We start from the raw sequence: 27,843 nt of genomic DNA on the forward strand, positions 1-27,843 counted from the left end.
CAGGATGCATTGATGTGCCGAGTCTCTTCTGTGATGACTTTTTATGTAATATTGAGGAAGACAGAGTTTTTTTCTCTTCAAAACTGCATCTTGTGAATGTTGGCAGGAAATCTTTGCTCCTCAGAAGAAAAAATGTCATCCCGAGGTTGCCAGTAACCTGAAGTTCTGGGATTTGAGATGAACTTTGTGTGATCAAATGACTTTTCATTGCATTTTCCCAGTTTGGGGATTTCCCCTTCTGACCAGTCTTTGGCCATCTCTGAAATTGTTTGCTGCAGGACACACTGTACTGCTTAGAAGAGAAAGAAATTGAGTTCAGTTGAAACTGCTGCCAAGTAGGGACATTGAACTCAAAACCAAAATGAAAACAAGACAGCACAGTGCTGGCAAAGTCTGTGCAAAGAGGGGATACCAAGAAGGAATGTTATCAGCATACAAACAAAACCTAAAAAAACCAAACCGAAACAAAAATCACCCACACTGTAGAAATGTTCATCAGAACTGCATAAAACCAAACCATCCCCCCATCCCAGTACTGTAAGCCAGCCAGCAGCCATGGTCCAGATCCAGAAGCCACAAGGAACATAGGGTTGTTCCAGTCTGTGAAGATTTCCATTTCTTGTTCTTTGGTTCAATTGCCAAATAATATTAACCTACTACCTCAAGTAGTTTTTTCAAACTGCATTAAATGCATGAGCACCTGGACATTAAGAGGGTGGGGAAGAGACACATGACTGCTGAGATGGTGCAGAAGAGGTATCAGGCCTTATGAAGATAGTTTTGCCTCTCTCCAATTATTTGTTCTTGAGACAATAAATAGTCTGAATTTATTAAAATGTTTATCACCTTTATACTTACATTTTGTAGCAGGTCAGGGCTTCCTTCAGATGTGAAAGACACATTGCAAACACCCCTATTTTGTCCTGTCCCAAGAAAATTCTGTGGGGTTGCCATGGCCAAGTAATTAAGAAATTTTCACAAATAGACAAGTACACAAACTTCCTTGCTACATCTTTTTCATTAGCATTAGTTGTAGCTGTGGTTTAGCTTTCCAAAGGCTGAGCCTTGTTCCTGACTGTTTAGTATGTTAAGTTTGTCATACTGACCAATATCTTGTGGGCTTTGCTAATCCCTTTGCTAATTGTGGGCTAATCTTTTTGATTAGAGGGATTTTGTATGAAAAAAAGATATGGCTTTGTTCAGGTCAGTGTTTTGCAGGAATTCTGCTCAACAATTTGACCATCTTTTTCTACCTACTACATTGTAACACTTTCCAGTACTGTTCCATTATGTAAATAAGTGTTTCTGATGTAGCTGAATAAATTGTGGTATCTTAACCCCACTAAATTAATTACTATCAGCTTGTGGCTATTTCTTTTCCTTCTCCATGTATGTAATGAGGAATTTGGTTCACTGAGTTTTGACTGGACCCATTCATCTGCCTGTTCTGTGAATTGCCATAAAACTGACAGCTGTTTTATGGTTGTGTTCTTTGCCAGGACTAATTCTTGCCCTGAGTGCCTGGCAGTGGGTGAGCAGCCCAAAGGAAACGGTGCCTGGGCAGCAGAGAAATTGCACAATTTTGTGCATCACTCCAAGGCTCCCTGTGGATTGTGGATCCTGAACGGAAAAGGGAAGATGCCCAAGATTTTTAACTATCAAAGAAAATGGCACTTCCTGGGAACTCTCTCCCTGAAGTTTGAACAAGTGCAGGTTTTAGCACTCTTTCCCTGTTTGGACAATATTTTTGTCTGTGACACAGCACTGGCACTGCTGGTACAGCCAAGGTTTGAGTTGCTTCTCCAGGGAGCAGGGTAGAAACCTCTCCTGCTGAAGACCTTAGGCCAGGCTGACATTGTGCCCCTTCATAAAGCTGAGCATTAGCTTTTGTTTTGAGAGAGAAAACTTCTTTCAGAGGAATACATCATTTTTCTGTAAGTTTATCTGATGGCTCCCTCTAGAGAGAGGAACATAAATACTGACCTACTTCACAAACTGAAGGTCTTGGATTTGATCACTTTTAGTCCCAGAAATGCTTTTGTTGCACTTGTTCCCTATCAGATTCGGTGCCTTTTCAAAGCCTTCTTTCTCTCGTTGCCTAGATCAGTGCTTTTTGGGTGACTGCAGGAATACAGAGTTTTCTCAAGTCATCTTAGTGGCATTTCAAAATTATCTCCTGTAATCAGTCGCTGATTCTGCCCAAATGTGCCCAGAATTGCCTCTCCCAACAAAGCATGAGATGGGAAGTCTGAGGCAAACAGGGAAAGCTGAGCTAGGGAAGATGCAAAGCTTTGCATTGCCAGAATGGAAACTGCCTGTCTAAAACAGTGACAGTGGGTGGATGTTGACCAGCACTAATTTTAGATAAGTATGATCCACTGTCATGAGATGGGTGCTTGATTTTTGCAGGGAGGGTGAGAGAGTAACATACAGAGGAACTTACAGATTAAACTGCTTCCTAGCTGCCATCCTCCATTGTTCCATCAGGTTACTTCCTGAAAGAAGAATTTCTCCACTCACCAAGTTCAGCACTGCTTAATGAAAACTAGTACTGCTCCAAGTGCCATGGCTTTTAGAAAGGCTCTGTCATTACAAAAATACAAATTAGTGCTTGTGCTGACAATTGAATGGCTGGTCTCCCACCAAATAAATTTATTTACATTGAGGTTTGCAGGACTGACTTATCAGGCTATAATGGAGATACAGCAGAACTCCCTTTGAGCCCAGGCAGTGCATGTTCAACATCCCACCTGAGCCTTGTTTAACAGGAAGGGGTGGCCCTGCTCACACCTTGTTCCCACTGAACGGAACACAGAAGCTGGAGTGTGTGTTACTGCAAATGCCAACAACTGGTATTTACACTTTACTCCAAAAATGGTGAGGTATGTATGGGAGTGCCTCCATTCAAATAATTTTTTACACCTTTAACCAACAGCAGATTGATTTAGTTTATTGTTATGGGGGTTTTTTAAACAATAAATGAAGACCCAGAAATTAAACTCCAAATGACAAGACAAAATGCAGTTTACAAAATTGTTTGATACCTGTTACGATGACCTCCTAAAATTTTCATCCAAGACAAAAAGAGAAGTTGTAGCGGCCCCTGCATCACTGCAGTCAGTCTTGCTGCACTGATGATGGGATGTGCCTTTCCATTAGGATGTAGGGAAATTACCAACTCCACATGTGCTCTCCAGTGCTACATTCCTGTGCAGGATCCCTGAGAGTAAAAACTTCCCAACTAGGTGACTTTATGAAATGAAGAAAAATGTGAAGCCATCAGAGTGAGGTCAGTCATAAAAGCCCCAAAGCTGCTACAAGAAGTGTTGGGCTGTGCATGGACAGGAAAGGCTGGCGAGAGCAGCTGCTGTGCTTGTCCATTCCCATGAACCAGGTATGCTTTCAGACTCCCAGTGTGCACTGCTTAGCAAGGACCTGTGCTACCTTCATTTTCTGGTCATCTGTCACTGGATGCTATTTTTATTTTGCTCATAAAATTTTAAAAGTGGAAGAGGAGACTGAGGGGAGACCTAATCACCATCTACAACTTCCTTGTGAGGGGAAGAGGAAGGGCAGGCACTGATCTCTTCTCTGGGATGACCAGTGACAGGACCCAAGGGAATGGCTTGAAGTTGTGTCAGTGGAGGTTTAGGTTGGAAATTAGAGAAAGGTTCTTCACTCAGAGGGTGGGTGGGCACTGGAAGGGGCTCCCCAGGGAACTGGTCACAGCACCAAACCTGACAGAGTTCAAGAAGCATTTGGACAATGCTCTCAGGCACCTGGTGTGACTCTTGGGGTGTCCTGTGCAAGGTCAGGAGTTGGACTCCATGAGGCTTGTGGGTCCCTTCCGACTCAGCATAATCTGTGAGTCTGTAAATGTATTCACTTACATGAAGGTGCAAGTCATTCTGGATTGCATTAACACAAATTCTCTCGCTGGATTACAGCCACATGCCATGTTTGCTCTCATGGAATCAGCCTGAAATAAAGCATCAGCAGGACCATAATACCAAAGTGTTTGAGACTCTGGACTTTGCTTCTAGTTGCTGTTCCTGTGGTTTAGTTATTTTTAAATCACAAGTGCTCTTAAACCATAGCATACTGCTCTTTGACACTGTGACCAAACTTCGATTAAAGCAGTTTTCTTAACTTTGGCTTCATTTTTAAGCTGTGACACAAAATGGAAAATATAGGCTATTCAAATGCACTAGTGCAGAATGTGGACTAAAATGTGTTAAATACTTACATATATAGTGCAGAGTTTTTACTTTTATGAACTATTTAAATACCAATCATTAAGCTTTTCTTCTGTACTGCAGAGCTGAGAAGCAAAATGACATAAATGAAGATATTTTTATTAGCCTTGCAGCTATTGGGTTAAGAAATGTAATTACTATATATTCTTCCAGCCATGCTCTTGTTTTGGGTAACTGTATTTACCGGTTGAAACCACAGAAAATGTTAATACCAGATTTGCAGGAAATAAACCTCTGTACAAGACTTGCTGTTGTTTTCTTTCACTGTAGTGCAAGAAAGAGTTAATTTATAAATGAGGCAATAGTTTGAATGCTGACCCAGCCTCTTCAGGAGGAGCTGTGACAGCCTGACTTGTCTCAACACTGCTTATCATGGGAAAATTTTCCTCAGGGCCTCTCTGACAGTAAAGTCTTTATTTCTAAGGAGGTTGACAATAGGCTGAAAAAAGCAGTTTTTTCTTAAACTGACCCTTAATAGGAGATCTTTGATTAATGAGGAAATACCATCAGCCAGGAGGAAACTAAATTACATAAAGCAGACATTAGGAGTTCTCCTCTGTCCATCAGCAGTCTTTAGCTGCCAGTCACTGCAGAGAGCTCAAGAACATCTGTGTTATATTTGTGTTTAGATCCTTGGTCCTACCACACTGGTTTGAGCCACATGTGAAACAGTGCAGCAACTTGGCTGGGTTCTGGAGGCAGTTGATTAATAAACAAACTCAGTTCATGAGAAAATGTATTATTTGTTAATAACAGTCTTGGCTTTGCAGTAAATCTGAAATAATTGAGACAAAATGAGTCCCACCGGAATGTCTTAGTCTGAGCTGATTGTCTTCAGCACTATTAGAAAGATGCAGCACTGGAGGTGGTGTTTCTTAAACTAGATCCAGTAAATCCCTGTGAAAAAAAACCTTTCTTCTCTCTCCCGATCTACAGTGAGAAACTCAGTGAGTAATTCAAAGGACTTTACAGAACAGGTAAGATCAATCCTGTCCTCTGTGTCTGGAAGTAAACAGATCCAGACAAAATACAAACCTCCATTCTCCTCCATGGATTCTTCTCTAAAACCTGTGCCCTGCCATAGTTCCCTTCCTCTCTTAATCTATTCATAATGATAAAATAATTCCCTTTAATCTCTCACAGAAATGGCAAGCAGGTACAGCTTAGCATGCTGTTTCTTTTTGTGTCTACAGTCATGCAGCCATTTCTCTGCTGGATCCAGCCATGTCTGGGTGTGTTGAGTTGAAACCTCCTACTTCATGGTATTTTGACATAAATGGGATAATATTTAGCCCTGGCGCCATAAAGTAATGTGGAAGGCATTTGGCAGTGTTCCTAAATTCTTGCTGTTTAAACATGAGGAAGCAGATCACTTCTGCATACCAGCTCTAATTTATAGAAACTGAAGGCCGTGAGGAATCCTTCCCTTTAAACTAAGCAGGTTCTGCAAGAGAGTTTCTGCATTCCCAGCTACATGTTTGAGCCCAATCACCCTCATGCAGTAAAGGAAGCCACCAACCTGTCAAATACAGCAGTTAGAAGCTGTTTAAAGCATTCCCACTTCTTTCCTGAAGTCCTTCATGAAGGCTACTGAAAGTACACTCCTCTGCATTTCTCTGTGCTGAGTGTTTTAAATTATTCTAGGTAACTTTACAAAGTCTCAGGGTTTATTTTAATGCCTCTCAATTTTCCTTCCAATACATTTCTTCTTAGTGTGTCTTGAGGCAGCAGCTGCATATTCACAGTGGGAGAGAGCTGACAGCAGAAAAAAATGACACAGGTGCCACTCTACTGCCTCATTATGAGGACACCTGAACCTAATTCATTTTTAACAGGCCTATGGCATCCTACTTCCCCTCAACAGCAGGTTACTGTGTCATTTGTGGTGACACTGTGTCAGCAGAGACACTTAAGTTCCTGGAGAAACAGATTTAAACTTCTGGGAGAACTCTTCTAGCAGCTCCATTAGTTTCTCTTCATCCTCTGGTGGACTGTGGGTGTATGCTAGGGGTAAGTGAGTAGGGACTGGTTGCCTGTCTGGAAGAAAAGAAGAAAAACCAAAAATAAAATAAAAATAAGAAAACAAAGAACCCCCCCCAAAATCTTATGGGTACATTTAACTCTCTTATAGCAGAAAAGACATTTTTCTGATGGACTCTCTACTGCGCAAACATACCTCATGGTCTTGAAGCCAGGAAACTTAACCTTCTAGGTACCTGCAGTTAAGCATATCTTCAAAACCAAAAATTTAACCTATTCAATTTGTATTTTGGAGCTAGAGTGATTTTTCTGTAGCACAATGTGACCTGGACTGTGAAGCAGGCCTCCATTTGCAGCTGAGGACAGTTCAGGAAAAGGAGGGCTTCCTTGCAGGGTTATGCCTGTGACTAGTGCAACACCTACAGACAAAGAGCAAAAGCTGGAGTTTGTTGCTGCAGGCAGAAGATGTTTTTGCACTTGAAACAACATTTTTCCTTGCCTCCTGGAGAACGTTTCTAGTACTATACAAATCCCCAGCTGGGACTTTGTAGTTAAGATTATTTTCAATCTTAAAATGCTTACTTTCATCCTTAGAAACAATAGTTAAATTCTAAGTGCAAAGGAACTCAGGCTTATTGCTCAATCGCTGCAAATGACATGTATCCAACCAAGTTTGCTCAGTTTGATGCTTTGCTTGGTTTTCCAAATCTCATGCCTGTCACTCACTCTGTAAATACAGCTGTTACCACCACCTAATCTAAGGGATTTTCCCCTCCAAAAACACAGTATCTAGAGCCCAGGAGTCTTAGGACAATGCTGTCAGGTGTCTGTGCAACAACATTCAGAGCACTGGTTAAGCCGTTTTAGTGAGCCCAACTTCCACAGCAGCCAGCTGAGATAAAAAGAACAACCTGTTGCAACTCTGGGCAGCAGATTTCCCTGAAAACCTATCAGGCTGCCACAGGGCTTCCCAGGAGAGCAGAGATATTTGCTCTCTTAAGAGCAAATGTTTACCTGACTGCACGCGCCACATAACTTCTGCTCGTGGAAAACGGAGGAGAGAGAAACATGCAGAGGAACGTTCCCTTCTCCAGCACTGATTATGAACAGCTTTCCACCTAGCCACAGTGCTTCCAGTAGCCTGTGCTAAAGTTTGGGAACTAGGTATGAAAGCCAAGTTCGGCATCACAGAGAAGATGCTTCTAGTCTTTGGAAAGCAAGCCTCTGTTAAACATTTTTTGTATATTTTAGCAGATGCAGAAAATTCTGGTAGTACTAGTCATGTTCTCACTTCTGTTTATTTTTTTCTCAGAAAAAACTGGCTTTGGTTTGCTCTCAAAAAGTAAAAAAGAATGCAGAAAATGCAGGGAAACCGTGACTGATTTGGAAAGTGGCTTTCTAGGACCAGAAGTGTGGGATTTGCGGCAAAGTACTCCTGCACTCCAAGCCCTTCACTGAAAGGGCCTGAAGAATTCCCATGCTAAGCTGTGGCTTCCAAAAGGCCATAGGAGCAAGAAATAACTGGCTTCACCACCGTTTGATAAGCACAAGACACAGACTCAGAACTTCTCTTGCAGCTTTAAGAGCAATCATGCCAGGACCAAAGCTCTCAAAAGTCAGTAGCTTCAGCTAAAGAGCCAGGGCATGTTCCCTGTTTACCAAGGCTGGGGGTAGACAAAGGCCAAAGAGAAGAGCCTGGTGGAATTATGAAAGAAACAGAAAGAACAACTGAGCAGAAGCACTAGGACCAGAAGAAAGTGACTGGAGTAAGAGAAAGGCAAATGTGCACCATGCTGACATGAAAAACGTCCACTGCAGCCAATGCTGTGTGACTGTGGTATAGAAGGGACAAAGTAACCCAAATGCAGAAAAGTCTGAGCTTCCTGCATGCTGTATAGAAATTCAGTGAATCATGATTTGAGTGCCACATCCAACAGAAGCCCTGAGCTTCCCTAAGAAATTACCCTGAGCTTTCTTTTTCTGAACTGACCTGTATCACCACTGAGGCATCCCTGCTTCCAGCTGCTCCTATAAAGATGCCTGTCATTTGCCTGGGAGAAAAGAAAGGTTCTGCCCTACTTTTCCATTCCCTGAGCTCACAGTGCCAAAAATGCCACTGTGCTGAAGCCTTTGCCCAGTGTTAGAGAAAGGGGGAATTGACAGTTTTAGCTAGCATGGAACAGTACGAAGAAGAACCTGTCAAAGCAGAGCCAACTCCCAGTACTCTGTGAGATGCTTTTTGACTTCTGTGATTGACCTTCCCTTGGCACAGTCCTACATGCTGGCATTTTCATTAGAAAAATCCCCAGCCCTCCCTAAAGAAATGCTTTGAAGTCTCTATCAGCTACCTTAGAGGACAAAAGCAGGAATATAATAATTGAACACGATGTTCACTCGAACATTCAGACTTGAAACAACTTTGAGGAATGCTTTATCCTTTGCACAAGCTGCCTGGTGCAGCCTTCATCCCCTTCCAGGCCAGACAGGGATCCTAAGCTCAGGCAGGCTGGGGATCTCCAGCCTGTGAGACACCGCTCCTTACCCTGGAAGAACAGGCCGCTGGGCAGCCTTGCTGCTTCAGCTGACACTGCCAACCACAGGACGGTGTCAGCTCCCTGGGCCTCTGTGCGCAGTGAGTTCTTCATCCTCTCGTAGAAATCAGGCATGGATGATCTCACAGCTGGAAAGGATAACAATGGAATGTGGTCTGCCATGCAAAGCTTCTTTGATACAAAAAAATAAAAACAAAAATAGAACAGCTTCAAATTGCCATTTTGTGTGTAGGAAGGAGAGGAGGCATCTCTGGAGCTTATGGAAGAAAATGAGTATTTCCCCCGATCTGGGAGTAGGAAGGCTTGTGGGAGAATAGCACTAAGCTGCCAGATGATCTACCACTTGTTTGTTTGGGTCAAATTACAGGGACAAAACTGACAACAGGGTCTGTAAGACATTCCTCTGCCAATCCCATTCTAAACCGTGAAGATGACAAACACGGGGGAAACAGAAATTCCAAAAACCAAAATTTAGTATTCCAAAAATTAGTATTCTAATGGGATTTTTAGCTCTTATTTTCTCACCAGTTTTAGGAAACCAGTTGCAGCACTGTATTATCTGCTTACTTCTCATCTAAACTCTGCCTTCATTTTATTTTGTCCAACAGATGATGACTGTGAGCCCATCCACTGTAGGTGTTTATTTCTGGGGGTTGGATAGTCTTTGAACTTTAAGGTGGGATAACTTTATGGTTCATTAAGTCTGAAATCCACAAAGGAAGTGCAAAAATAAATATATTTTAAAGAAAAAGAAATAGCAGGATATTTAGTTGGAAAGGTCTATTTTCAAGCATAAAGTAGACAGGGTAAATGCTTCTGTTGTCAGAAGCAATTTTTGGAAACTGCATCCCTATAAAAGACCTAGAGATGTAACTGCTGTTCTGCATCCCAAGCTTGGGCACTGGGAGGTGGAAACACTGGGGAATGCAACATGCATAGTGCATGACCGATGCTGGCCCACCTGCTCAGGCACAGTCACTGAAGAACAGCTGCAGCTCAGACAAAGGGCTGAATGGCCAAACTGCTTCTCAACAGCAGTAAATGCTCAGAGGAAGAGCACAGGGTTTGCACAGTGGTGCATTCTCCTACATGCCCTCACAAATTCTCAGTGTCTGCATATCGGGACTTTCAGAGGCAGAAGTGCCATCTGTGTGTTTGACAGTTCCACTACAAATGGAACTTAAAGGTTACCTTAAAGAACTGTGTCTCTGCTGTGCATTTGTGCAGGGCTGGAAGCATTCATTGCCCATTATTATTCTCTAGATATACACAGCTAGCAGACACTGTGCAGAATAGAGGCACCAAGGGGATATAAAACTACTTCAAGTACCAGTTTGGAGAAAAGAAATTACTGCACCTGTTGGAGAAATATACTAGGAAGTTTCATTTCTCTTTGCTTTTAGACTAATCCTGAAAAGAAAAAGTTATTGTCAGAGCATGAAGCAGACATTACCTGGAGTGTCTGCCCAGCCAGGGTGCATCACAGAGAAATGGATGTTTCTGTGAGCCTTTGCCCACTGTTCTGTCAGGACAACTTGCTGTCTCTAGGATAGAGCAGTAAGAGCCACACTAGCACCGAGTTCAACAGCCTGTCCACCAAATTAGTTCCCAGGGAAATAAACTATATCAAATATGCCATAAATACCAGAGCATTTATGTACAGCAGAAATGCTGCTCATCCTGACTGGATTTATTGGATAATTTCATCAGAGACTTCCACACTCAATGCCATCCATACCCTGGCCACAAATCTACTTTTAAAGCATCTGCACTGCTTTTACTAACCACATCTACTTGCTGCAGACTGTGGGCAAGAACTAAGCAGGCAGACAGTGTTCCCCCTTGGGACTTCTCTCGTATCAAATGAAAGTCCAGCCATGCTCTCCTGCATGCAAGATGTATGCACTCCTCAGGGCATGCCAGCATACTCCTGAAGATTATTGCCTGTGCATCTGCATATGGGTTGGATGGAATGGGAAAGCAACAGTGACCAAAAGGCTTTTTGCAAAGCAGATGGCATGAGCTGCCTAGCAAAGAAGGGCTGGGCTTTGTTTTCAACCCCATGGACTGTACCTTGTTCTGTGCATACACCATAGTTCCATCAAAAGGCCCATTTTCCGACTGCAAGTCAGATATGTTTAATTTTTGAACTAGCATTCCCCCAGAAGAGACAGTTATCTGTAATGAAATGGATGAAAAACAAATGAATGAAAAGCAACTGAATGAAAACAAAAACCAGGGACTCCCCACAGATGCACTCATGCATGCAATGTAGTCTTCAGGCCATAGTTGGAAGTCCCTGCAGAGCAGGATTCCTCTGCATACTCTTTGCATTATGCTTATGCTCATGAGTAGAGCAGAACTGGAGATGAGGTGGAAGATACATAGGTTTTTTAAGAAGTGATGTTGATTTATTTCATGAATTTTGTGCTTCTTCTTTTGAAAAATAATAGGGAGAAAGACAATAGCAGAATAGCACTATTTGCAGTTTGTATGTTTAGCATTTACTGAAGCTAATTAGAAGCCATAAAAAACTTGGGAAATTTCATTTTTAAAAATATACCTGCTGTCTTATTTTACACCAAGATCTGTAAAGTTCTTTTAAGCCCATATTCCTGTTGTACATCTTTTGCACTCTGCTGCAGGAGCTAACTTGCCCTAGGGAATCTAAGAGGGTAAGTTCCCAAATGAAGTGTTTTACTCTGATTTCCAATGAAGGCTTGAGAGCAGCAGGCAGGAGCTTTGCCTCAGAGGAGGAGGTTGTTAGCAAAATCCAAGATGATTTTAGAGATCCTTACAGCTTTATAAGTAATCCTGCATTGCTAACACAGTCAGAGAACTGCTGTCACGAGCCAGAAGGTAAAAATAGTAAAACACCCCTTTTAAACAGCATCACAGACTCACCACTCTGGCATCAGCTGCTTTTTCCAGGAGGGGCACCAGGGCAGTTGTCATGATGTATGTACCTAAAAGACAGACAGCCACCAACATTAACCTTTCCTTTTAAAAAAAGCTTTCTTCTCTCTCCACCCTCCTTAACAACCCAAAACCCGAAGTCTCTTTATCTCTGAAATCTGATCTGAATTTTACAATGATTTTTTTGTTGCTGCTCCACTTGCAGTGTACCAACTAAACCTGTAGTAGTTCATATGGCCATATACTTAGCAGATGGCAAATATTATTTTACAGAATTTCATGTTTGTTTTACCTATAGAGAAAACAGCTCACTATAATAATCTGTGAGAATCTGAAGGCAAAATGGCTCAGATATGGAATTCCTTGGGTTGGGGGAAGGTGATGCCAGTGAAGAAATGGGGAATGCATTTTCCCTGCATGTCTGGCATACACACACAGATCTAAGCTGGGTCACGAACAAGAGAAGGAGACTGCACTTCATAGTTACAGTTCTTAGGGCACTGCATATGTGCTTAAGACTTGTCCATTTTTCCCTTCTCACTACGAAATCACTCAGAGTATGCTGATACTTTTTGTGTTGCACACAAAACCCACCCCTTAAATCCCCAGCATGACCATTACGGAAATAGGGAATCCTTGGGGAAAAAAAAAAAAATTAATGTTGCCTGTCCAAGGCTGAGCTAAGATTACTTGGGGAAACTTAATTGTGTCCCTCCCTGCTTTTAATCATGTTTATTTAGCAAGGATTTTCACACACCACACAAATATATTCTATTACCATGACCAGCAAAGTTTGTTATTACAAACATTGTTCAACTGTCAGTGTATTTGACTCAGAAACACAGACACACCTAGTAATGTTTCACCCAACCAAGTGCAACACAGATTTTATTTTTTTTTTGGTTTTATCTTTTCGGAGATTTTATTTCTGTTTAAAGTGTATTTTTAAAAATTCCATTTAATTCAAAATTAATCTAGCCCCACTTAGTCTAGTGTTTCTGCATCTACCTCCCTCTCATGTCTTTACAAACGCCTCTAGTTCAACAATTGTATCATCAATAACCGCATTCTTTGACCTAAGCTACCAAGGCCATGTTTTTCATAAGGGATGAAGACATCAGAATATCTTTATAACTTCTCTTCCACACAGGCAATGATATCACCCAGTTAAAATACACCAAGTTTATAAATATGGTACCAAAATCAAGCATGTTACTTGATTGGTGAACAAACTGTCCAGTTCCCCTGTCAGTCACAGCAGCCTTCACTTTCTCTGTATAATCAGAGGTATGCCCATACACACACACTATATATTTAAAACCCTGGCAAATCAAACAAAGCAAATGCACCGCAGATGAATAAATGCAGCCTGTCTTCAGCAGAAAATGTGAGCAAAGGCAGTTGCCAGTGAATGACGAGAGCCCGGTCCCCTGGTAGTGGCGGGGAGACTGAGCGATGACATCATCGGTACAAGAACTCGAGCTGACTGTCAGGGAAAGCTGCCGCGATGTGGGGGAAAAACAATTAAAAAAAAAACCAATCACCTCAGTAGTAAGCCGAGAGCCTAGTTTTAATGTTGTTTGGCTGTGGATTCTTCAAAACAGTAACATCATGTCTTGGTTAAATAAACTGCATCTCCTAAAGGCAGAGCTGCAATGCACCAGTTCTGGTGATGCTCCATTTTACTGTCCTGCAGATTAATTTACACTTTCAAGGGGCTTCATGTTGATTTGTTAATTCTAAAGAGCTGGAAAGATGAATGCACTAATGTAGCCTCATTAACAACCGAGCTTTTGTTTTGTTTTCCAGCCAAATAAGAGAAATGTTCAATGCCAAAAATCCTGCTTAGAGCAACTACAGCTTGTCATAAGTTTATGTGCTTATTTAGAACCACAAACTAACTGCAAAGCCCACGCCTCCTCTGTTCCTCAAGTTTATTAAGAATTCAGTAAATCCCACAAAGCCATAACATTCCATCTTTTTGCCCCACAAAACCACTTGCTCATTTGCTTTGAGACAGAGCACAAACAGGGAAGTTTTGATCACAGCTTCCTATGGTAAACAACAGTATCTGAAAACACACACACACACAATGCATCAGGCATTAAGGCTGCAGCATTTAATTTCTCCCACTGCTAAATATTTCACTGACTACTGTCCCCATTTTAAGTGTTTGAACACAAACTCCTCATTCCTTTGACAAAAATACTTGGATTATTATACATTCTTATTTGCCTGGGCTGGTCTGTCAGGCAAAATAGCCTGGGAAAGAAATTTATAATGGTAATAGTAGAACAGATATAATTTATTACCAAGGTTTATTTCTGGTTAGAATACATCATCATCAACTGCAACCTCCCCATTTTTATCAGTGCAAAAGCTGGCCTGTAGTTTGATGGTGACATTGAAACAGCTTGGGAGAATGCTCAGTATGGTCACTGCAGGGTTTGGCACAGCCGTGTACTTCACGGCAGGTACTTTGTCCAGCACTGCTGTATCGCAGCAGGCACTAACACAGAAATTAATTTCTGAGTAAAAGGGGAAGCACCAAATGAAGGCATTGCCTGCCCCTGTCCTTATAAAAAAAAAAAAAGTTAAAAGAAGTTTTTTTTGACTGTACAGACTGAGTTGTTTGTTTTTTAATGGTTTAACACAAAAGTACTTGAAAGGAAAGGCAACATTTAACAGTGCTGTGCCTTGCACTGAATGCAGTGGGTATTATTGGGTATCTGATGACCATACAGCTGGTACTACTTGCATTTAGGACTGTGTGACAGGGGCTAGATTTGTGCATCATTATTTCCTGTCACTGGAAGGTACATTGTCCACATGGCTTGAAAGCTTGTCTCCCACTGCTGTAAGAGGGTGAAAAAAAAATCAGTGAAATAAATGGTATACAACATTTCCCTCTGATGAGCAGCATTTGCTGTGACACAAAGGAGTCCAGGAAGATGAATTTTGGAGTTTGCTCAGAAGCAGAAGTGCAGAAGAAGGTGAGTCCAGTCTATCACACCCGTATAAAGGATTTCATCTTGCCCTCACTGAACTCTACCAAGGTGAATAGCTGACTTGTAAAACCTACTGGACAGGCTACAGCCCTGTTCTGTGTAATGAGGTTTGACAGTACTGGCTGGCCATGTTTTCTCCAGTTAAAAAGGCTCCTGGGATAGCTGTACAATTTATTTTACAGATAAACAGTCTCTTAACATTAGCTTTCTTTGGAAAAACTTCTGTAGGCTTTATGCCTTGAAGCTGATCTCCCATAATAGGAAATCATGTATAATAAAGAGTAACTATAACTTTTCTATAGAGAAACACCATTACACACCTTAAACCAACTTTATCACATGGTAAAGTAAACAGGGTGGGTTGCCAATCTATGCATTAAACATGGTCACTCCAGTAAAAGTAATGAGCATGGCATTAATGAGAATATACTTTGTTCATGCACATTAATATTAAAGTTTCATGTTTACTTGAAAAATATGAAAAAACAAAACCCACCAAGGATATTGAATCACCATGCATTCATTCCCTTGTGGCCTGTCTGGTAATTGCCCCACCTGCTCTGAGATCTCAGTTTAGTTGAGTAATCTGATAATGTGCTCTAACTCAAATTTTTGACTCCATACAGTGAACTCCTGTCAACCTGGTTAAGCACCAATTCAGTGGTTTCACAATCACAGAGTGAAATATTGATGACGTATGTGTAGAAAATGAGGCACTGTTGTGGAGATAAACATTTGATTCATATGGTATGTTGTTTTTAAAAAGAAAAAAGCCCAAAAACTAAAAAAATCAGCCTGAAAAACTCCTAAATGAAGTTATGCTACCTTTCCCATGACATGCTGCAGATGTTGAGGGGACTCTAAGGAAGACACTATTATCAGGTCTTGTGGAAAGATAGCTCTGCATGTTCTTACAACAGATATTCCACTGTGGGTCCTATGACATGACCAAAATGAAAGCTATCCTAGTGCATGGGACAGCAATCTCCAGTGTATTAGACACTGGTCTTTCTCACAGAAAAAAGCAAGTCTTGCTGTACCAAAACATGAAAGTAATCAAAACACAGGACAGCCTTAATAGAAGATATAAACAAACACTGTGCATGCATATTTCCAAACTGCTGGTGGTGTAAAATAGTCTGCCAGAACCTGGAAGACTCCTTAGGATTCACATTATTTCAGACTGAAAAGTAACAGGCTATCACATGAAATAAAAGTACACAAACACATACTCTGATTTGCTTTAAGATTTAATGTGACCCTAAAATCTGTACCTTATAATTCAATTTTGTAGAAAATTATGGTTTCAGCAGAAGTAACATTGTAAACTCACTACCTACTTATAACATCAAATTAATTGATTATGCAGTTACTGTGGACTCAAGTATCTTGGTGGATTCCAGAATGTTTTTCGCTTGATGCTCTATCTGGCAATTAGTGGCACACTGCTGGTGAGGTTTTTGCCCTGCTAAAATTTGGATACGGTCAGGCAGCCAGCACCAAACTCTGAAGTTTTTCATCTGCCTGAGCTCTGCAGTATTATTAGGAAGGAACACTATTATTTCAACTGTAAAAAAAAAAAAAATGGGAACAAAAAAACAAACAAAAAAACCCAACACCACCAAAAAACTTTTATTGTACAGATTCCAATGGCTCATTCATCTGGTAGAAATCAGTTAAACTGGCTTGCTTTTCTTGAGTCCAAGTGAAAACAAACCACAGAAACAAACAAACAAAACCACCCAACAAACAAAGTGACATTCTTTGCTTGGCCTGATTATCTTTGCAAGGCAGCAGTTTATGCAGTTCCACTAAGAGACATCCCTGAGTCTCTTTTCCTGAGTAAGAGATCAGGAATGAAGACTTTAGTGTGCTGTCTCTGAGGGCCAATTCCACTGCACTAGCAGTAACTGAGAGTGTATGGGAAGAGTTAATGAACATGAAACACAGAATAAAGGTTTACAATTCCCTCATCTCAATAAGGGTTCCTCTGCCTCCTGGGAACCAAGTTTCAGTACCATTACTCCATGTTCAATTATATTCAACCTTATCCTTTCACATACCACCTCTGATCCATAAGTCTCAAAGCTCTTTAGAAAGAAAATTGGAACCACAGCTTCCTTTTCACAGATGAGGCTGTCTTGCCAAAGATCAGGCATTGAACTTATGGCAAACTAACAGCTGATATTCAAGTTGTTTGACTTCCAAGTAATTCAGAACACCAGGCTGCACTGGCTTCTGTGAAGTACCAGTTAGATACAGTTCATATTGTAGGGAAGAGACTGATAAACATCCACCCAGGTCAGGCAGTTTGCCACAGATGGGTTATAGTGTTACTATGACAGATAAATATCTTATTTCCTCTGGCTCTAACCTTTCTTGCGCAGAGTGGAAGTATATGTCTATATATTATTAAAACATGAGAGCACATTAGATTGAGGAAAAGATGCATACTGAGAGCATCATTTATCTCTCAGTGTGTTTTAACATCCCCATGGCTGGTAAGCAGCAATAAAAAAGTAACACATATGCCATTTTTCCATGTCAAACAGCAAGATATGTTGAGTAAAAGCAAAGTGAGGCAGGCAATAAAATAGAAGGAAAAGAACTGTTTCAGCAAAATGTCTAGTGCTTCAATAAGAACATGCTGCTTTTGCCTCCACTTGCTTATCAATGATGTTTTTTTTTTTCCAAAATGACTGAACACCACCAGGTTTAATAGTCTTTGCTGGGAGTTATACCAAAACAAGTAAAATAAAATTAAATAAAAAATAGTTTTGAAATCTTTATATTTGAAATCAATAGTCAACATAAATCTGCAAGACTCATCAGAAGAAATGATTGCTTGTTGCTGCCCAGCTCCTGGGTACAACCCTGAGTATATGGTTAGCCCACAAGAATAAATATAAGGACAACATCACTCAAACTAGAGGACAGAGAAAAAAATCTGCCCATCAGGATTGGCAGGTCTGTAGGAAATCTGCCCACATTACCCCATGTGAGTCACTCAGTGTGGTTTATTTGAAAGTGTGTTTCAATCAGCAAAGTGCTATTTCATTCTCCTGCCTGGCCAGCACTCCCAGTCTAAGTGCTCCATTCTGCTCTCTGCATTCACTGAGCTCCAGCAATCAGAAAACAATTCTTGAGCCTCTAGCAGGGAAAAAAGACAAGGTGTTTCATTTGACAGCAACAACAGAACCACAACGAGCCATGCAGCATTTGTGCCTCAGACTCATTTCAAGGGTGCTACAGGCACCAACCAGCACAGATGCAGCTGCCACCACCTGCTCAAAGCACTTTCCAGTTTGAACTTGAATATTAAACTATTAAACAAACCATACAAAGCCTTAACTATCAGCCTGCATTTTACATTTTTATGAACTTCATCCACCTGCATATTCTGACCGCACTAGAAAGGACTATGCACCTCTTGTTTCAGTTGCCATTCTCAATTAGCCAGTCAGCTGTGTTTTACATTAAGGGAATTTTACTTTCTGATCTAACTGATGCTATTTTTGCACATATTCATACAAGAGGACTTACACAGACATTTTTGTCCCATGTATATCCAAGAAAAGATCAGGATATAAAGTATGTTTCATGAGTCAGATCATCAATTAGAACTGAACACTGACATCCATTATGCTCAAAAATGGACTAACAGATCAGTCAAGAGGAAAACATTCCTAGACTACATGTAAAAGCTCCACAGCATTTCAGACACCTAAATGAACAACTTTACAGTTTATAGAAATGTTAATCAGATATCAGATACAGAATTCAAAAACTGTGTCGTGCATTTAAAGCATGTTATATTTCAAGCTTGCATTTTTAGATAGTTACAACCTACACACTCCTTTACGAGACCAGAGATCCAGGATAGGAAAAAAAAAGCAAAAGAAACATGGAAGGAACACCCTACACGTAAAGATCTGCAAAATATATTGATATTATTCTATCTTGTTAGTCAAGTGAGGGACAACTGCACATTTTCCAAACAAGGGTCTTGAGCCCACGTCACCCTTCAGGCTTTAGCATTACTGGGGCAGAGAAGGGAATTTAATTTGTTCTTTCAGACCACATTTGAGTTTACAGCCAATCTATATACCAGATATATCTAATTTAGCCAGGTTTTTCTCCAGGAACCTATAAACACAGATACTGAAACAGAAATAACTTCTCCCAAGTAAATCACACTCAAAGGCACCTACTATTTAGGGAAATAACACAGCATCTACTCTAACAGGTCTTTTTCCACATTGCTTTCTCCTACTGTGACTCCAGATATTATTTATTACTCTATCCCTGACTTTAAAAAAGAAACCTATGGTTTGTAGCTTTGGTCCTTCATGTGTGTCTGGCCTGCAAGCACAGAAGCTTCCTGTTGCACTGCCAGCTACTTCCAGTTCAGCCAAGTCCCACTCTTTTCTAAAAGATTCAAAATTCAACTATTTTTTGTCTAGAGAAGCAATCTAAGCAAACAGTCCAGTCCTTGTCGGACTTCTGAAGAAGCTGGACAAGAGAGGATGATCTACCTCCCTAAACTTCTTATACAATCATGCAGCAAGTGATACACGAATGAATAAAGGCGATCTATAAGTCCACATCCACAAAAGATAATACAGGCATTTTCCTAGTTTGCTACAACCATAACTCAGCTTCCTCTGTGAAGCTGTATACCTCTAGTAAGGCTGATTTACAGCTGTAAAAGCAGAATTTGCTGCTTCTACTTGTGTGATGAAATATAATTCAAGTAATGCACTAGTACAGTTCCTCAGCACTTAATATCCTCAATGTCTAATAAAACTAAACCAAAACACGCTTTTGCATTCAGACTGTTCTATTTGTTTCACTCTGCTTCTCTCTGGAAGAACTGTATCTTTGTAAATTGCTGGGTTTTTGTCTGAAAGACCACAAGAAGATAGAAACTGTTATAAGGTGAATAGATCCCTCAAGGTAGAAGTTCTTGTACTTGTGCAGCCAAGGGAAATTTGATGTCAAAATAAAACTAATTTTGAATTTTTTGACCATGAGAAACAGAAGAATGTTAGCAGAAGATTAGTCTGAAGCAAATGAATCTATGCTTCTATACTTCATTTAATTGTCAATTTAATGTATTCAAACTTGCAGAAAAAATGAGCTGCATGCACAATAACAGTGAAGCAGAAGTGAACACTAAAATGTTAGTTTTCAAACATAAATAGAATTTAAGAAACCAACACAGGAAAAAGGCTAAGAATAAAAACCAACAATGGTTTCCAGGTTATACTAGTTCTATAAACATCTTATCTTTATAGACTAGGTTTTCCCCTTCCTCATTCCAGATATTGATGAACAGGAGGAAAACAGAGAAACAAAGCACTACAGTTCTTCCTTAATGTGTCACTTTTGACTATATTAAAGACTTGAGAAATCCAGCTACCCTGCACAGAGGCAGAGGGGGAAGAGTGTCAGGGCTGTTGGGTTGATGCAAGCATGATGCATCTTTCAGCCTCACAGGTATCAGCAGCATCAGACAGCTCCTTCTCTCTGCTGACTGGCTGCTTGCTCACCTCTTTTCCACAGCTTCTGGGGGGAAACCTTCCACTTGGCTCACCATTTTCCCTGCCCTTCCACCTCTCCACTTTCCCTCTTGATTTGCTTCCCATCATTTGTCCCTCTTACACCACTGCCACTCAGTTCACACACAGTGCCCCTTTCACGTGGAGCACCCAAGACTTGCCCATTACTGACCAATCCCTTGACTGGAGATTGCATCTGTTTGAGAGTGTCCAGGGCACTGCATACAGCTCAGGCTGCCTACACAGGGCTTCTGTCACACAGAACAGGGCTGTGCAAGCCCACTCAAACATCTGAACCTCTCTTTAAACATCTGAATATGCTCCAAGCTCCATTCAAACCCCAGAAACACAATTATTACAAAGAACATCATTAGCAGCAATGCTCAGAACAAAGTTTCCTAGCAAACTTCAGAATCAACCTGCAATTTTCAACTTCTGCTATGATAAATAAAGATGCTGATATCAGAACAGCTGAAAAATGGAGAAATTAAAAAATGGCACTCCAAACAAGCTGTAATATTCTTTTCCTTCCTGGCTCCTTCCCTGGCATAGCCATGCTATGATTCTTCTTTGAGCAGGAATACATACATCACAAACCCAGTTATAAAAACACACTTTTGTAAGCAAAATAAGCATGTTCCAGAACTAAACCTTCAATACTCACCCAAAGTGTTTGTTGCAAAGTTTTTTTCAAGTCCATCTTCAGTTAACTCTCTGCTATTCACCATACATCCCGCATTGTTGATCTGTAAAACAACTCCTTTAAACAACAGGAATCTACACAAATATCTACAAGGAAATCCACACACATGAGCAATCCATGTTAATTTGCTGTTTTCTGACACTGCAAAACAAAGCCACACACTGTAGCTTTTATTTATTCAATAAAACATGATTGCAAGCTGTGTGCAGCTAGCATAGTCTCTGACACATTTCTTTCTCTGCCTTACCTTCCAGAAGGAGCTCAGATTTTTCTCTCCCACCTCAAAAAAATATCTGCCCCTACACAGTGTGTTCACTGCCACTCCTCAAAAGTGATTTCCCCATTTTTATCAGATGTTCCTCATCTAGTAAGCACTAAAGGAGCTGCTCCAGGTGCCTCAGCTGTAGTACAGCCCCCCGAGCAAATTTCCACTGTTAAATAAAGGGGGAACTGCACTGAGCCTCTTGCCAACCACGATGATTAACTGTTTCCTCTCTCCCTGGCTCTGTTGTAGTCTTTGGACTTTTTGCAAAAGCTTCATCTTTCAGAAGGTCTAGCTTTAAGAGGGACAATGTTATTAGCAATGAAAGTCAAAGAGAAAATGTATGGTGTCTCCAAAGATGCAGCTATAAAATCACTGCTTTTCTCTTTTTTTGTACACATCTGTGTTAAGTGAAAAGGGACAAGAGCAAGCACACCATGGAGACTCCTGAAAAAAAAACATTTAGAGAAAATTAAGGAGAGAATTGTGGGCCAAACTGTCAAGTTTACATAACCTGTCAGACAAATTCATAGGCTACACACTCCCAAGACAGACACACATGATTAAAGTACACAAACTTACCAACACATTTAATTTATGTTCATTTTGGAATTTTTCAGCAAACTTCCATATTTCCTTGGGATTAGATATATCCACAATATGCAAGAAGATATTCTAAAGGAAAAGAAACTAAGTCACAATCAACAGGGAAAGTGGAGAGAAGCCCTGTTTAGACCTGTCTAGGTGAAGAGGTATTTAAGTAGTATGAAAAAAATACTGTCTCCAGAACACAACTAATACAAGTTAACATGCACAACTGCAAAATTTAACTCTAGTTCTTAAAACATGTTTAGTTATTGATTCAGCTGCTTCTGAGACACAGATTTTTAATGCCAAAGGTATTAAGAGAGAGTCCTACTTAGATAAATATATGACAGACAGTCAGACATAGCACAGAACTAGAAAAATATTGCAAAGCCTGCAAAACTTCAGTTTAAACAATTCAGCAGCTTTCTCTTTGGCTGAACTTTCCAAGGAAATGTTCAAGGTCACAGCATTAGAGAATAATATAGGTTGGAAGAGACCCCTGGAGGCTGCTTGGCAAACATGGAGATTCACCAGACTGTCTGAGCCCCCTGCTCAGAGCCTCCAGCATTTGATCACCCTCATGGTGAAAACATTTTTCCTACTGTCTACTCAGAATTTTGTCCCTGTTCCAATCTGTATCAGCTGCCTCTTGTCTTCCTACTGCAGATCTCCAAGAGAAGCATGGTAGTGCCATCCCTACATACTCCCATCACATGGCTGTAGAATACAGCAAGACCCATCTCAGCCTTCTCAACACTGAGCAGAATCAGCCTTCTCAGAGTCACTTTGTATATCACATGTTCCATCTCCCTAGTCACCCTCTGCTGGACTCACTCATCATTGGTGACTTCCTCATCCTGGGGATTCCAAAGCCAGGCACAGGAGTCCTGCTGTAGTTTCACAAAGGATTATCAGAGAGGAAGATGCACTTCCTCAGCCCACTGGCTAGACTCATGTTCATACAGTCTGGGGTATGGTTGGCTTCCCGTGTACACTGTTCACAGAGGGACACTTGCCACCCCCAGGTCCCTTCCTACCATCTGCTTTCCAGACAGCTAGGCAAAGACTGCACTTCATTCTGTCATCTGTGCTCTTAAAAAGATCTCATCAGGTTTTGCCCCTGTATTGACTCATGGGAGATGCCACTAAAAATCATTAATAGATCAGCTCTGTACTGTTGATTGTTACTTTCAAAGCCACATGCTCCAGACAGTTTTTCACCCACCTTTTCATCCACCAGTTCAAATCACACCCTTCCAAACTGGCTACAAGGATATCATGGCAAACCATGTAGAAGGCCTTGTCAAAGTTAAGGAGAGCACTGCTCCCCTCCTGTCCACAGGCAGAGTCATCTGATCAAAGGGATCAGGGAGAGAATCAGAAGGGTAACAGATAGAGAACTCATGGTTTGAGATAAAGACAGATTTATAGGGAAAGTAAATGCCACACACAAAAGCAAAAAACTCCAAGCCTATGTTCTTACCACCCCCCAAGAACACCCAATCTTGTCTGATCTCAGAAACTAATCATGCTTGGGCCTGGTTAGTACTTGGATGGAAAACTGCCTGGGAACACCAGGTGCTTTAGGCTTTTTACAAGGAATTAATTGACTGCCTCCCATGGGCAGGCAGGTGTTCAGCCATCTCCAGGAGAACAAGACGATCACACATAATAGTTACTTGGGAAGCCACCACCCCAAACATCTCCACATTCCCTTTTCTTTCCCCCAGCTTCATATACTGAGCACGATGTCATATGGTTTGAAATATCCCTTTGGTCAGTTAGTCAACCTGTCCTGGCTGTGCCTCTTCACAACCTTCCATGCAACCCCAACTTCTTCTCTAGTGTGGCAGTACAAAAAGTAGAAAAGGCCTTGGCTCTGTGTAAGCCCTGTTCAGCATTGCAAAAGCATCTCTATGTTATCAACCTTGTGTTCATCACAAATCCAAAACACAGACAAATACCAGCCGCTATGAAGAAAATTAACCCTACTCCAGCAAAAGCCAGTACAACAAGCAAGGGTATACATCCACTCCAGTGCTCTAGTCATGCCAACTATTTCTGTTTAATCCCAGTGAGATCACAGCTCTGCAGTCAGGCATGGATTCCTGTGTTTCCTATGCTATGTTTACTCATGAACAGCATCTGAAATGGGATCCCAGACATGCTGTTTTCTCATGAAAACAGTGAGAGCTTCCTCCATTTTGCTGTCCCCTAGACACACACTCACTGTTCCCATGACTCTACTACTCTTCTTGGTTCAGTCACTACGAACCAATGAAACCACTTTAAAGCCTCCTCACTAGGCTTAGCAAACCTGTTGGCAAAGACACTCTTGCTCCAATCTGTCATTGCTGCCCAGTAAAGCTCATTTAATAGAAGAGGTCCAAGAGGCCATAAAGGCTAAGGCCAAAGGGACACCAGCTGAACATTCAGGTGATGACCTGCAGGGCATATATGCTCCTACCCAAGCCCTTCCCTTTTACTGTATGGATTTAGGAGACCACTGCTAGGGCTTCCATGCCCTTGACTCTCTGTAAACACTCTTGAAGAACTCCAGGTCACCCCTCACAGTGTCATGGGCGCCCATGTGGTTGGGCAACAAGAAGCATTAAGCCGAGGTCCAGATCAGCCTCAGCAGACTCTCTGCAATACCTTACATCTGAGTCCCAGCAAGTGACAAACCTCTCAAGTCATCAAGCCAAGACTGCAGACGGGTGCCTCCATCCCCCACAGGAAGAAGCCTTCAGCCATCATCACCCACGACTTCCTCCCACTGTCAACAACTGTTCAGGATCATCTGTCTCCAACAACTCCCCTGACAGAGCTTGCTCCTCCTCATCTGTTACCATGGCACGATACCTATCCTATAAATGCACATCTGCAGGCAGAGAAAGAACTGCCTTCTGTCACCAGAATTCACAAGCTTCCATTCTTCCCCATCTTAGAAGTCTCTATCCACCACTTCTTCAAATGCAGCTTCCAGCCCTCCCTCCTTCCAGGCAATGTACTCTCCTACTCTGTACAGACCCTGTCAATCTCCTGTTTCTATTCCCTATGATTCTGCAGCCTGCTCCTCTCCTGCTGTTGCATCACCTGGCAGCTCAGCATCGTGAGGACAGCAGAACCCAACAGATGAAGCCACCATCATGCACTGCCCCAGGCTCAGTAAAAAGTACCAGCCACCCCTACAGCCCAACATCTGCCACATTATCCCTCTGGAGCTCTGCCTGGGCTAGTGTCCCATGTGCCAGGCACAGTTACTCCAGTCAGGGTGGTAATGTATGCTTTCAAGGAGCATCACTGCACCCACTCCAGCTGTCTCAGAATGCTGGGTGCCTTCTGCATCCCCTTGCATGCTAACTGCTGCATTAACTGTTAAAACCTTGTCAGTCACTCCATGTCACAACACTCCTGCAATGTTTGCAATACTATGGCCAGCAATGTGGGCGCAATAGAAAGAGGGAATTAAAAAAAAAAGCTTGACACAGAGCAGTTATCATTTTCTAAACCACTAAAGCTAGAAATAATTCCTCCCTTCAAAACATCAAAAACCTTTTGCTGTTTGCTACAGACAATTCTTTTGCTTTTTCCAGATTTGTGTTCCACATAGTACAAGCACAGAGGCATTTACCAGCATACAAAGGCACGTCAACTCCTACTCTTCTCCTAGACAGCTCTTCTTCTCAAAGACACACCACAGATAGTCTTATGACGTATGCCAAGAAAAGGCAGCTTTAAAATAATTATGCAGAGGATGTGTTCTCTTGCAAAACAAATAATCATTAAAGGGCCTCCTCTCTTTCCAAGTTGTTTCTTTAAATACTCATTATACAAGCAAATGAGAAAAGTGAAGAAGCTGAAGATACGACATTACTCCCTGCCTGTAATTCTGCTTCCCTGAAGATAAAAAGCTTATGACTTTCTCTCTAGCCATTTGATTTCAGCTCCTTAGTTGAGTTTAGGTCAGAATTTTCTCATTGTAATAATGTGCTCTAGGATGACCCTGCTTGATCAAGGACATTGGACCAGAGGACCCACTGTGGTCAACCATATCCATTTTGTGAATCATTTCTGACCAAAAACTGACTCTGCTCTACTGGTTCAAACTGGATACCTCTTGAAAACTTTCTACTTTTAAAACTAATATACCATTATCTACTGGTACAGAAGGGGCAAAGTTTTTTTGGCGGATGTTCACTATTACGAGGGATTTCAGAGACTGAAAAATATCTAAACCAACACTTATCTGCTGAAGACTGTCACACTGACTCAGGAAAGGGATATTCAGGCCTGTTCCCTATAAAAGTCCTCAATGGTAGCAAAGCCATTTTCAAAGTAAACTTTATCTCCATGACTTGATCTATTTTAACAGATTAGGAGAACTTTCCAGTTCCCAGATCTAGGGGCAGGTGACTGCCAAATAACTCCATTTCAGCACTGCACTCCAGCATGTACTGTGGAAGATAGAAAACATCTTCAGTGTACATACTATAGCAGGATCTCCATCCAAATTATCAGGAAGAGCAAGTTCAGCCTGGATACAGCTTGTCAAGTTGCAGATAAAGCATTTTATTATCTCTCTGGATTGCTTCTGAATGAGCACTTATAAAGAAGGATGTTCTTGTGGACTCCTTATTAAAATACTCTTCCCAGTGCAGTCACGTGTCCCACAGGGCCTCTAGCGCAGCTCATCTAACACTTCACTGAGTGCTGCTCTCTGCACAAGTGTCCTGTCCCCAGGGTCACAAACAAGTTCTGCAGTGCCCTCATATTCTCTCCTGACTACGGAAATTATGGGTCTGCAGCCTATCAAAAAGTTGGAATGCAGTAATTATGCTGCCTTTAGAGGAAGAATACTATTTGCCTCAAGTTCTTTTCACAGAAAACAGAACATGAAGGAACCTTCAGAGGTCAAACTCACCTCTCTTCCCAGGCAGTCTGACTGCCTGGGAACAGAGATAATCACCAGCCTTACTATAGCCATAGGATTACACAGCCATAGACAGCTGGAAAGCATTTATTTCTACGTAAGGACTGATCTCATTCACCTCCATTAAAGAACTGAAGAATAATGCTGGTTGTGTCACACTAGGGAGCTGAAATCAAAGAGCAGAAATTTAGTTATTATGACATCTCTGAACATAAAAAAAGTTCAGAATTTTGGATCCACATTAAAAAGTATTGGAATAAAAATACTGTGTATGAGAGGCAAGTCGTTATTTAAAATGAAGACAAATCTCCATCCAAGTGCTGTAGGTTAACCCTGGTAGGTAGTTCAGCCCCATACAACCCTATTTACTCAAACATTCCACTCCCAGTGGAAATGGGGAGACAATCACAAGGACAAAACAGGCAAAACTTGCTGGCTGAGATAAAGACATTAATAAGTGAAGCAGAATTGAATGTGAAAACAGAGTGAAACAAGAAATTAATTCACTACTTCCCACTGTCAGGCAGGCATCTAGCAATCCCCAGGAAAGCAGGACTTTATACTACACAGCAGTGATTTGGTAAGCCAAACATCCTATCTGTGAATGCCCCCCTTTTACTCCTTCTTCGTCCCAGCTTCTGCTGCTGAACAAGATGTCCTAAGGTCTGGGGTGCCCCTTTGGTCAGCTGGAGTCGCTGTCCCAGTGTGACCTCTCCCATCTTTTTGTGCACCCCAGGCTGCTCACTTGATTGGGTGGTGTGAGAGTGAGAATAGGCTTTGATGCTGTGTGAGCACTGTTCAGCAATAACTAAAATGTGGGTTGTCAACACTGGTTTGGTCACAAATCCAAAGCATAGCACCAGTGGAATGGCTAGAAAGGAAATTAACTCTATCCCAGCCAAAACCAGGGCACCAAGATAAAAAGATAATGACTAGTGAACTTCTCCATAAGCAAACCCTCCTGAACAATTAATGAAAGCAACAGTGACAGATACAGGGATGTACTGTAGAGTGATATATACAGAAACAAAAAGAATGTGTAACAGAGGGAAGGAAAAGGTATTACAAGAAAAGGAGATGAAAA

General features: G+C 41.4%; 2 protein-coding genes across 10 annotated transcripts in view; one reads left to right on the plus strand and one right to left on the minus strand.

Annotated features, from left to right (window-relative positions):
* WDFY2 (WD repeat and FYVE domain containing 2) overlaps nucleotides 1-1,357 on the plus strand; it is a 63,966-nt gene extending 62,609 nt beyond the window's left edge. Inside the window, exon 13 of the mRNA XM_033514950.1 lies at nucleotides 4-1,357. The gene's annotated coding sequence lies outside the window, so the exon portion shown is untranslated. The remainder of the gene's footprint in view (nucleotides 1-3) is intronic.
* Nucleotides 1,358-2,923: 1,566 nt separating this feature from the next.
* Nucleotides 2,924-27,843, minus strand: part of DHRS12 (dehydrogenase/reductase 12) — a 28,828-nt gene continuing 3,908 nt past the window's right edge. For 4 of the 9 annotated variants that reach the window (XM_015626386.3, XM_033514972.1, XM_033514977.1 and 1 more), the window contains 7 exons: nucleotides 21,821-21,913; nucleotides 20,938-21,019; nucleotides 11,693-11,754; nucleotides 10,862-10,966; nucleotides 10,242-10,332; nucleotides 8,779-8,916; nucleotides 2,924-6,293 (listed from right to left, as the gene is read on the minus strand). In XM_015626386.3, the coding sequence (XP_015481872.1) occupies nucleotides 6,166-6,293; nucleotides 8,779-8,916; nucleotides 10,242-10,332; nucleotides 10,862-10,966; nucleotides 11,693-11,754; nucleotides 20,938-21,019; nucleotides 21,821-21,913 (699 nt within the window). In that variant the 3' untranslated portion in view covers nucleotides 2,924-6,165. The other 5 variants (XM_033514970.1, XM_015626395.3, XM_033514956.1 and 2 more) reach the window with 5 other exon arrangements.

This window comes from Parus major, chromosome 1, assembly GCF_001522545.3.
Source record: "Parus major isolate Abel chromosome 1, Parus_major1.1, whole genome shotgun sequence".
Classification (NCBI taxonomy): Eukaryota; Metazoa; Chordata; class Aves; order Passeriformes; family Paridae; genus Parus; species Parus major.